General features: G+C 33.1%; 1 protein-coding gene across 1 annotated transcript in view; it reads left to right on the forward strand.

The window, feature by feature from the left end:
* LOC143243875 (serine/threonine-protein kinase PLK4-like) overlaps positions 1–11,770 on the forward strand; it is a 63,665-nt gene that overhangs the window by 5,024 nt on the left and 46,871 nt on the right. The window contains 5 exon segments of the mRNA XM_076487627.1: positions 1,726–1,821; positions 6,309–6,365; positions 6,367–6,421; positions 6,849–6,961; positions 9,216–9,304. Coding sequence (XP_076343742.1) covers positions 1,726–1,821; positions 6,309–6,365; positions 6,367–6,421; positions 6,849–6,961; positions 9,216–9,304 — 410 coding nt within the window.

The raw sequence follows: 11,770 nt of genomic DNA on the forward strand, positions 1-11,770 counted from the left end.
TTCATGAAATATGAATGCTGAACTTCCTAAAACTTACCATTTGTTTAAAATAATTTTTTTATACATGTTTTTGTAAATTGTTATACTTATAAATCTTTTTCAAACAGTCTTCAGGTGTCACCTTAATTTTACTTAAACAGTGAAGAATAGTTTTAAATATACATATATTTAGCCATTTCTAAAGTAAAATATCTCTAACACCTTTTTACATACACTCTTGCCATTGGCTACATTGTACCACAAATGAGACACAACTGCATATAGAGAAACATATTTCCTGGAAATCTGGGTGGAAATCTCTATATCTATCACTCATTTGATTTCACCACAATTCCCAATTTGCCCCTGAAGAAGGAAGGACTGCCTTTCGAAAGCACTCGTGTTATAAAGTTTTTATTCATTTCTATCAGGAATTCTTGAACTTGCGTATTTTCTTTACGTCACAAATTGATTATCATATAATAGACAAATAACCTAATAATAAATTTTCATATGTATGTTTATTTAAATAATTTTTGAGTTACATAGAAAATGTAAGTTATCTTGCATTGAAATGCAACTTCATATTTGTGCAAATTCAGAATGTTATCCTCAGGGGTTTGTTACTGACCAACTATCATTATATTGAGTCAAAATCTATTCCCCCCACACAAAGATTTTATTTAAAGAATTTCTAAGTCATAAGGACAGGTCTACAAGGAATAAAATCTGGTTTACTTGTGATATGCCAGGTCAAGGTTTATATTTGTGTAAATATGTATGAGTAAATAAATGAATATGTTTTTTTGATAAAGCACATGAACTTTAATCTTAAAAATTGAAGCTTGAAATTCATTAGTGTCTAAGTAAACATCTGAATTTTGGCCACAGTCTCTTGAAGTAACATGCTGTTCATGTAAGAGATCCATTAACCCAGAACTTGCCCTCATTCATGACTTGAAACAGGCTTTTCTGAACTGAGCACCAGATGGCTTTCAATAACCTTGCTTGTTATATGGTCCTTTATAACCTGTAAACTGAATCAGATATTAAAGCAAAACATACCATCAATATTGTGTTTATTTCTGTTAATTACAACTTCAAATTTTGTGTTATATAGACAACCAATTTGTTTTGTTCATTTCCTTACACTTAGTATTGTTATTTGTAGTGACATGAATTATTAAATATTGTGAAAACAGATAGGTTAAATATTCATTGTATTAGAGGTTATACAGTCATATGACCAAAGTCAACACAGCAACAGTTTGTGGCTATATTGGATGTAAACATTATTCATGTGAGTGTGGTCTCTGCTACACAGTCACTTAATTCTGTATTTACATTTCATGAACTTACAAACAAATTAAATAACATATACAAGATAAGATACATAGAATAGGAAATCTTCACATAACAGATCCTTATTCCATGTAATTAGGGCTGCAAACCAGTGTCAGTCGCACAGGTTTAGAATGCAGATATTGTAAATTGTTAGTCATGACAACGTATGTTTACACTGGAAGGCAGTTAAATGGCTATAAAAGCATTGATTCATTTAAGGTTTATAGTCTTATCAGTTGAGATATTAAATATCTACAATTCTTGATATGACAATATTAGTTAAAATTGGAATTGTACTTTATTACAAAGTTAAGTATTTCTTTGATACCTCTTTTAATACCTCAAGCTTTTGTTTGCTTGAGCAGAAATTCCTTTTGAAGAGTAACATTGTTTTGTTAACAGATTGATAAGAAACTGATGCAAGCAGCTGGAATGGTAAAAAGAGTTCGTCAAGAGGTGTCTATCCACTACCGATTGAAGCATCCATCAATTCTTGAGGTATGACTGAGTTTGTTTTACTGGCAAGATTATAATTTTTTCAGCTAACCTATATTTTGTGATAACCACTTTAAACTGCTTGGTAGATATTTTTTGCAGTATACAAAAATATAGTGTAAAATTATGTAGTTCTCATAATAATTTGAATAACATCAGATTAAGTGAAGGACATAGACAGTATTACAATCCTAGACATAATTTTAATTCCTAGTACTGACACAAATATTCTACAATAGGAGTTGTTTGTGAATGTTTCCACAGATAAAATATGTATTCAGTTCACACAGGCCAATGACCAGAAGATATGCTTACAAGTGTTAAACTGCCAGAATTGGGTTCCATTCCATGAATGACATAGTGATGTTGCTCACCTTCAGTAATCTACGTTGTTTCTGCACATAAGCTTGACCTTTCCATAGGTTTTATCTTGTTCATTACACTGAACCCTCTGTCACATTTTACAGTTGAATCTGGTACACATGCCAAAATAGATATGTACAGTAATTCTTTTTAAGGCATGTTGTGCCAGTATATAAAGAGAAATAATTACAAAAAAATGTTTTCGACACAATAATAAGTATAATTATTTAATATAACTTACAACCAACTAGTTTTGGAAAGCGTGTTACTACCGTCAGGGCAAAATTCTGCAGTGTCCATCAAGTAAATATTTAGTTTCAACTGTTAATGGGCAAGTTCATTTTTGAAAAATAAAACAAGAGGTGGGGTGAATGTAATTCATACATGCTACTGTTGAAGGGGAGGAGAGGATCCTGGTGGTTGAGGGGTCCAACCATAACACACCACTTTGGCCTTGAATTCCTGCAGACTAGCAGTCTTGGGGTAGCCCTTCCTTGGGTCATTCGGCTGGTTCACTCGGACTAGGGTCAACCAAGTACCAGTGTTGGATGTTCTCAACAGGTGTTGTGGTTGTTGTATCTGATGCTGGTGTTTGGGTATAGTGCTCACGAAACCCTGGCATTACTGCAGTGTCCTTGTTTGGCATTGTAGTACATCCCCTCGTAGGACTCCGTGGTGGGTGGGGTCAGTGGGCACTGAAATATTATTTTTTTATTATGGATCCTGCAAATAAAAACTTAAATAAAATAGTGAGAAAACAGTTCATAGCTAAACAACCATATCTAGAAGATTCTGAGCAACAATTGTCACCATCTGTACCACCTGTTGTACCCCATTTTCTTATATTGCATTCACTTTCAGACAAACTTTTAGGGCAAATGTCTCCATTTTTCATTCAGAAGGGACTAGAGGGACTTGCTGGCTCTTGAAAGTCAGTAAAAAAGCTTAGATCTGGTGACATATTGGTGGAAACATCCACATCTTAAGAAAGTGAACTCCTCTTGCATTCAAAGACAATTGGGAATATACAGTCATAGAACACCCTATGAAAGCCTGTATATTTTTGTAACATATTTGGATATATAGATATTTAATCTCAATATTAACAATACTGAGAGATTATAGGAATATAACTGAACAATTAAAACTGAAGAAAAGACTTTTCAAGATCTTCTGTAAATGTAATTATACAAAAATGCATATTCTAACTGAGGAAAAAGTTAGGACACCCCCACATTTATTCCCACTTAAAATGGCTCAACTCACACACAGGTGTATCACACCAGGTGCACATGATTAGAAGATCATTACTCAGCATTTTGAATGAGGCCTGCCATATTTAAACCTCAGACATTTAGTTTGGTGTGCTCCTGACTGTTGAAGTGAGAGTGAGCACCATGGTGAGAGCAAAAGAGCTGTCTGAGGCCTTCAGAAAGAAAATTGTAGCAGCTTATGAGTCTGGTAAGGGATTTAAAAAGATTCCAAAAGATTTTGAAATCAGCCATTCCACTGTCTGGAAAATAGTCAACAAGTGGAGGGCTTTCAAAACAACTGCCAACATGCCCAGGTCTGGTCGTCCAAGCAAGTTCACCCCAGAGCAGACCGCAAGATGCTAAAAGAGGTCACCAAACACCCTAACATGTCATCACAGGACCTACAGTAGGCTCTGGCTACTGTTATTGTGAAAGTGCATGCCTCTACAACCAGAAAGAGACTGCACAAGTTTAATTTGCATGGGAGGTGTGCAAGGAGGAAACCTTTGCACTCTAAGAGAAACATCAAGGCCAGATTGAAGTTTGCCAGAGAGAATGTAGACAAAGAACATGACTTTTGGAACAATGTTCTTTGGACAGATGAGTCCAAAATTGAATTATTTGGACACCAGAACAGAGGCATAAACCAAATACAGCATTCCAGGAAAAGAACCTTATACCAACTGTGAAGCATGGAGGTGGAAGTGTCATGGTTTGAGACTGCTTTGCTGCAGCAGGACTTGGACAGTTCACAATCATAGAATCCACCATGAATTCTACTGTGTATCAGAAGGTTCTTGAGGATCACGTGAGACCATCTGTTAGAAAATTAAAGCTGAAGCGGAACTGGACCCTGCAACACGACAATGACCCAAAACATACCAGTAATTCTACCAAAGACTGGCTGAAAACTAAAAAATGGGAAGTCCTGGAATGGCTGAGTCAAAGCCCAGATCTTAATCCCATTGAGATGCTGTGGGGTGACTTGAAACGGGCTGTACATGCAAGAAACCCCTCAAACATCTCACAGCTGAAAGAATTCTACATTGAGGAGTGGGGCAAACTTTCTTCAGACCGATGTCAGAGACTGGTAGATGACTACAAGAATTGTCTCACTGCAGTTATTTCAGCAAAAGGGGGTACCATTAGCTATTAGGGGGTAGGGTGTCCTAACTTTTTCCTCAGTTAGAATGTGTGTTTTTGTAGAATTACATTTCCAGAAGATCTTGAATGAAAAGTCTTTTCTTCATTTTTAATTGTTTAATTATATTCCTATAATCTCTCAGTATTGTTAAAATTGAGATTAAATATCTATATATCCAAAAATCTTTCAAAAATACACAGGCTTTCATGGGGTGTCCTAACTTTTTCACATGACTGTACCTATTGAGGTTACACCTCATGCTACTTTGGATTCATCACGAGGAGTTATTGTTTAGAGGGATTTAGAGAACATCCCATAGTCAGAGATTCTCGCTGGTTTATCCACCCAAGGAGTTTCTGCAGTGCTCATTGTGGTGGCAAGAACCATGAAGCCTACGAGTGTAAAATGGACTCTCATTGCATCAACTGCAATGGCTCTCACTCGTCCTACTTTCACTCTTGCCCTAAATGGTTGGAAGAAAAAGAGGTGCAGCATTTGAAAACGATTCATAACATTACTTATCCTGAGACTCGAAAGTTGATGTCCACCACCTCATCTCGAATGTATGCTGCTGCACTTTGTTCCACAACTACAGTGGGAGTGCAGACAGGTCTTTCTGTGCCTCCAATAGAATTGTTCTCCAAACAAATGAAAAGTCTTTTCACCAACTTCAGGTGACTGATGGTGGTTTTTGTACTTACCTGTTAGTCTTCCTGGCAAGTTATGGTAATTACAGTTATGCTACAGAAAGTCCTTTACAAGTTGTATTACTGTAGTTTTTCTCTTAACATTGTAGACTAGATGTAAACGTTGGTTTTATGCTATTTGTTTTTTTAAAAAACTTTGTTTTGTTTTACCTTAATTTCCTCTTATGAATTTTACTAAATTACTTAAATTTTATTTTTTTATCAGATGTTTGGTGCAGATGGTTCAGCTGCTTTGTGCCATAAAATGCCAAACAAACCAACCAACCATTTGGTCTTTTTCTTCAGAGTCAGTTGTCTACCATGTTATGTTTCTCCTCATTGGGATTAGATTTTAACCATGTATGTTGGTAGACCAACTAGGTATTTCGAAACTATAATTACCATTATAGAGTTGATATGTAATCTTGATAAACTTTAGGACAAAGATGTCAACTAGGTATTTTGAAATTGTCCTCTAACATTGTGGGGTTTACTATGTACATAGTTACTGTTGTCTTGTAGTTTCTAATATAAAACAAGTGGATGATCCTTTTCCCCTATCTTATGTGGAACAATAATAAATTAATTAAAACATAACATTTATGGTTGATTTTGTTAAATCTTATATCACTTAATTTGTTCTTTGTGAAAGGTCATTGTACCGAATTTTCAACTTTTGTGTTCTAGACCTAAAGTTTCTGTGCTATTGATTGAATTTAAAAAAAACTTTTTACCATTTGAAAATGAGTGTTATACTTACACACATTGCTTACTGTACATCAACTGTAATTAGTATAAGAATTAATTAACTACACTACCAAATGTTTTTAGTAATGTACGTGAAGAAGGCAAAAGGTAAGTTTGATAGTTTATTAGCTTACTTTTCTAAGCACTTACTACTTCTACAGTTTGTATTCACTTATTAGCTTCCAATTATATAGTCATTTTTGTGTATGTATTAATAAATGAAATATACGTGTGTAAACATGACCCTGTTAAGTAAATGAAAGCTACTTACTGTGTCTTTAACACCTTGAAATATAGCTGTACACATTCTTTGAAGATGAAAACTACGTTTATCTTGTGTTGGAGATTTGTCATCAGGGGAGAATTAAACAGATACCTTAAAGTAAGAGGCTCTCTCTCTGAAGATGAAGGTAGGTTAACTTATTTTTAAACATGACAATATAGCTCTATACATTGTTTAAAGGTAAGAACTGTTTACCTAGTCTAGTTATAATGTATTTTCTTACTGTTTCTGACATTATTGTTTGGTTTTCAATTTTGTGACTGACATTGAAACTCCTTAATTATGTAAAAACATCTTATAACAGTTAAGAGAAGTAACAACCAGTCTTAGGTTTTTATGAATATGAAAAGAAAGTATCTAGAATGTGAAACAACTTTTTCTCACTAATTATGTTTTACTAGAAATGTGATGAAGTATCCAAAATTATACAGTTTGTTTCAATTTTTGTATAATGTTTAAAGATATCATAACCTAAGATATTTTAAAGTTTGAAATAGTTTTTATCAAGTTATTTGATGTCATGAGGATTGTGGAAAAATGTTTTATATATATAGCTCGCAGTTTCCTACGTCAGATTGTGGAAGGAATGATTTACCTGCATTCTCACAACATTCTTCACAGAGATCTAACTTTGTCAAACTTGTTGCTGACTAAAAGCATGAGAGTGGTAAGTGGTTTCATGCTCTACGTTTTAACCAAATCTCTAATCCAAAATTCTACTGCAGTACTTAGTTTTCTTGTTTAATCTGGTATTATCTAAGACAGCTGTATTGTAAGTGGTTTTCTGTTCTATATTTTCATCGTAGTACTTAGTTTTCCTGTTTAACCTCGTATTATCCAAGACAGCTGTATTGTAAGTGGTTTTCTGTTCTATATTTTCATCGTAGTACTTAATTTTCATGTTTAACCTGGTATTGTCCAAGACAACTGTATGGTAAGGGTCTTTATTATTGAATGATGACATTTTTAATGTCATATTTGACATCAAGACTTCTATAGAGTATTTGGTTTAATTTTAAAACAAAGACCACTAGTTTTGATGCCTGATGTAAAATCAGTTCTTTGTTACTATGCAAAATTATATTTGACTAAAATCACTGTAATAATTGTTGTAATGTTTGTATACAGCTTGATGAATGATGTGATGTTTGTATATAACTCGATACAATGTGATGAATGGTGTGATGTTTGTATATAACTTGATACAATGTGATGAATGGTGTGATGTTTGTATATAACTCGATACAATGTGATGAATGGTGTGATGTTTGTATATAACTCGATACAATGTGATGAATGGTGTGATGTATGTATATAACTCGATACAATGTGATGAATGGTGTGATGTTTGTATATAACTCGATACAATGTGATGAATGGTGTGATGTATGTATATAACTCGATACAATGTGATGAATGGTGTGATGTTTGTATATAACTCGATACAATGTGATGAATGGTGTGATGTTTGTATATAACTCGATACAATGTGATGAATGGTGTGATGTTTGTATATAACTCGATACAATGTGATGAATGGTGTGATGTTTGTATATAACTCTGCAATGTGATGAATGGTGTGATGTTTGTATATAACTCGATACAATGTGATGAATGGTGTAATGTTTGTATATAACTCGATACAATGTGATGAATGGTGTGATGTTTGTATATAACTCGATACAATGTGATGAATGGTGTGATGTTTGTATATAACTTCGATACAATGTGATGAATGGTGTGATGTTTGTATATAACTTCGATACAATGTGATGAATGGTGTGATGTTTGTATATAACTCGATACAATGTGATGAATGGTGTGATGTTTGTATATAACTCTGCAATGTGATGAATGGTGTGATGTTTGTATATAACTCGATGCAATGTGATGAATGGTGTGATGTTTGTATATAACTCGATACAATGTGATGAATGGGGTGATGTTTGTATATAACTCAATACAATGTGATGAATGGGGTGATGCTTGTATATAACTCGATACAATGTGATGAATGGTGTGATGTTTGTATATAACTCGATACAATGTGATGAATGGTGTGATGTTTGTATATGGCTCGATACAATGTGATGAATGGTGTGATGTTTGTATATGACTCGATACAATGTGATGAATGGTGTAATGCTTGTATATAACTCGATACAATGTGATGAATGGTGTAATGCTTGTATATAACTCGATACAATGTGATGAATGGTGTAATGCTTGTATATAACTCGATGCAATGTGATGAATGGTGTGATGTTTGTATATAACTCGATGCAATGTGATGAATGGTGTGATGTTTGTATATAACTCGTTACAATGAGCTGAATGGTGTGATGTTTGTATATAACTCGATACAATGTGATGAATGGTGTGAGGTTTGTATATAACTCGATACAATGTGATGAATGGTGTGAGGTTTGTATATAACTCGATACAATGTGATGAATGGTGTGATGTTTGTATATAACTCGATACAATGTGATGAATGGGGTGATGTTTGTATATAACTCGATACAATGTGATGAATGGTGTGATGCTTGTATATAACTCGATACAATGTGATGAATGGTGTGATGTTTGTCATAGTATTTAAAAGCACTCGAGTCATTGGCCTTTTGTTGAAGTATTGTGTAATGATTGTATTTGACTAACAACTATTGATGTATTGTATAACGGTTTTTTTTTACTAAAGACTATTATTTTAATTAGTGTATTGTGTAACAGAAAGTTATCATGTAAATCACATCAATTGATTTTTTTTATTCATTTGTGAAATATAGTTGGATAAATAATAAAATATTAATGTATATGATTCTGTTAATATTATTCCTGGTCAGAGCCTTAACTATTTCACTATCAAGGGACTACAGCATATAATTTATATTTAACTTGTAACTTTTTACTTCAAACAGAAAATTGCTGATTTTGGTTTAGCAACACAGCTAGCATGGCCAGAAGAAAAACACATGACCATGTGTGGAACTCCAAATTACATTTCACCGTAAGTGTGAAAATTTTTTATCATATTATGGTCTCTTTTCTATGACTTTTACTAAAGATTTCAAAAAGGTTACTTTTTTATCTTGTATTAAAAGTGGTCATATTATGGAGATCTCTAGGTTGTTATTAATGAACATTAATCTGCTATCACTGTCACCCATTTTCTCCTCTTGTGCATAAGATAGTTTAATTTCTCAGCTTTTGTCCATTGGACTGTAAATTACTTCACATTTAATATCTTTCCCCAGTTTTTGCTAACTAGCTTTGGTGGTTTTTAATAATTACACAAGTTTATTTGTTTTTATTTTTTCAGTTTGTTTTGTTTCTGATTTTGCTCACTTGCTTTATGAGTTTACAAATAAGTTCACAAAACTTACTGTAACACTTTAACCATTAGGAGAACTGTGTACATATTAAGTGAGAAGAATTTTACTTCACATGTCTGCTACATTTAATTAGTTTAAATATATTGCAATTTTCAATCATATTAACTAATGTTAATGGTTTTAAGTACCCTCCTGTTTATTCACATTATAACAAGTATATTATTATCATGGTATTTTTCTCATTAATGTACTGGCTGAATGTGAGGGGTTATATATGTCTTTCTCTCAGATATATTTATTTAATTAGTTTCATTACTAATAAGATATTTGCAGTGAAACTAAATAAACACATTAGTTTTACTACCAATGAGAGCTCTCATCCAATACCAGAAGTGGTTGAGACTTTGCAGTGAGAGTAAATAACCACACTATATGTACTACCAATGAATGCTCACATCCAATACCAGAAGTAGTTGACAATTTTGAGTGAAATGTGAATAACCACACTATATTTACTACTAATGAGGGCTGTCATCCAATCCCAGAAGTCGTTGACACTTTGGAGTGAAACGAAATAACCATACTATATTTACCACTAATAAGGGCTTTCATCCAATACCAGAAGTGATTGAGACTTTGCAGTGAAAATAAAGAACAACATTATATTTACTACTAATGTGGGCTGTCATCCAATACCAGAAGTGGTTGAGACTTCATTATGAAATTGCTTAAGAAGAACTCTTTTAATGTGAAATAAACAAACTTTATAGAGTGTATTTTTCTCAATTCTGTGAATGTTTTAACAAATGAGGTTTAGGAGAAGGACCTTTATCAACATTTATTATTAATTATTTTAATCAGTTAATCTGCTCATTATTGGAGGAACTGGTGAACCAGCAATCTCTTACTCCCAGTGTAGGTCAACTGACCATAACATCACATTAGTAGATATTGATAAAATCTTGAGTGAAATAAAGAAGGGTGTTATGTGTGGTCCATTTTTGGCAATTTAATGATTATTAGTAGTATTTCTGATTTTGTAGTGTTATGAAGCTGAACATATTACAGGAAACTGCTGTATATTCCTTGCTAAGTTAGGGATCTCAGAATTACATCCAGAAAGGGGTAGCATCTTGCATTTAAAACTTTCCAACATTTTGACACATTGTAAGTTTTCAAACACATTATTTGTGAACTTGTCACAAGAGATTGCTTTCTTTAAGGGTTTTAACAATTTTTATCAAACATTGTTATTAGTCAACATATACTCGATCAGAAATCTATATTATGTACTATGAATAATCACACAAATAAGTGCCTCAGTAATTTATCATTTTAATGAGTATATCATGTTAGGGAAAAATGTTTAGGAATAAATTTTAAGACTATGAAAATGTTAACTTTAAGTAGTTTTCTTATGAATATACACAATTTATTGTCTGTTAATTATTATTCAAACAATAAATGTCAACTTTCCTTAATTTACTCACAGGTGAATGTTGAAAAGCTAGCACGATCTAGGTGTAACATTCTTACTGGATATATATATCTTTGTTTATTTACAGTTGAATATTGAAAAGCTAGAATGGTCAAGGTGTGACATTCTTACTGGAGATATATCTTTATTTATTTACAGTTGATTATTGAAAAGCTAGCACGGTCAAGGTGTGACATTCTCACTGGAGATATATCTTTGTTTATTTACAGTTGAATATTGAAATGCTAGCACGGTCAATGTGTGACATTCTCACTGGTGATATATCTTTGTTTATTTACAGTTTATTATTGTAAAGCTAGCACGGTCAAGGTGTGACATTCTCACTGGAGATATATTTTTGTTTATTTACAGTTGATTATTGAATAGCTAGCACGGTCAAGGTGTGACATTCTCACTGGAGATATATTTTTGTTTATTTACAGTTGATTATTGAATAGCTAGCACAGTCAAGGTGTGACATTCTGACTGGTGATATATCTTTGTTTATTTACAGTTGAATATTGAAAAGCTAGCACAATCAAGGTGTTACATTCTCACTGGAGATAAATCTTTGTTTATTTACAGTTGATTATAGAATAGCTAGCACGGTCAAGGTGTTACATTCTCACTGGAGATAAATCTTTGTTTATTTACAGTTGAATAT

Source organism: Tachypleus tridentatus, chromosome 2, assembly GCF_004210375.1.
Source record: "Tachypleus tridentatus isolate NWPU-2018 chromosome 2, ASM421037v1, whole genome shotgun sequence".
Taxonomy (NCBI): domain Eukaryota; kingdom Metazoa; phylum Arthropoda; class Merostomata; order Xiphosura; family Limulidae; genus Tachypleus; species Tachypleus tridentatus.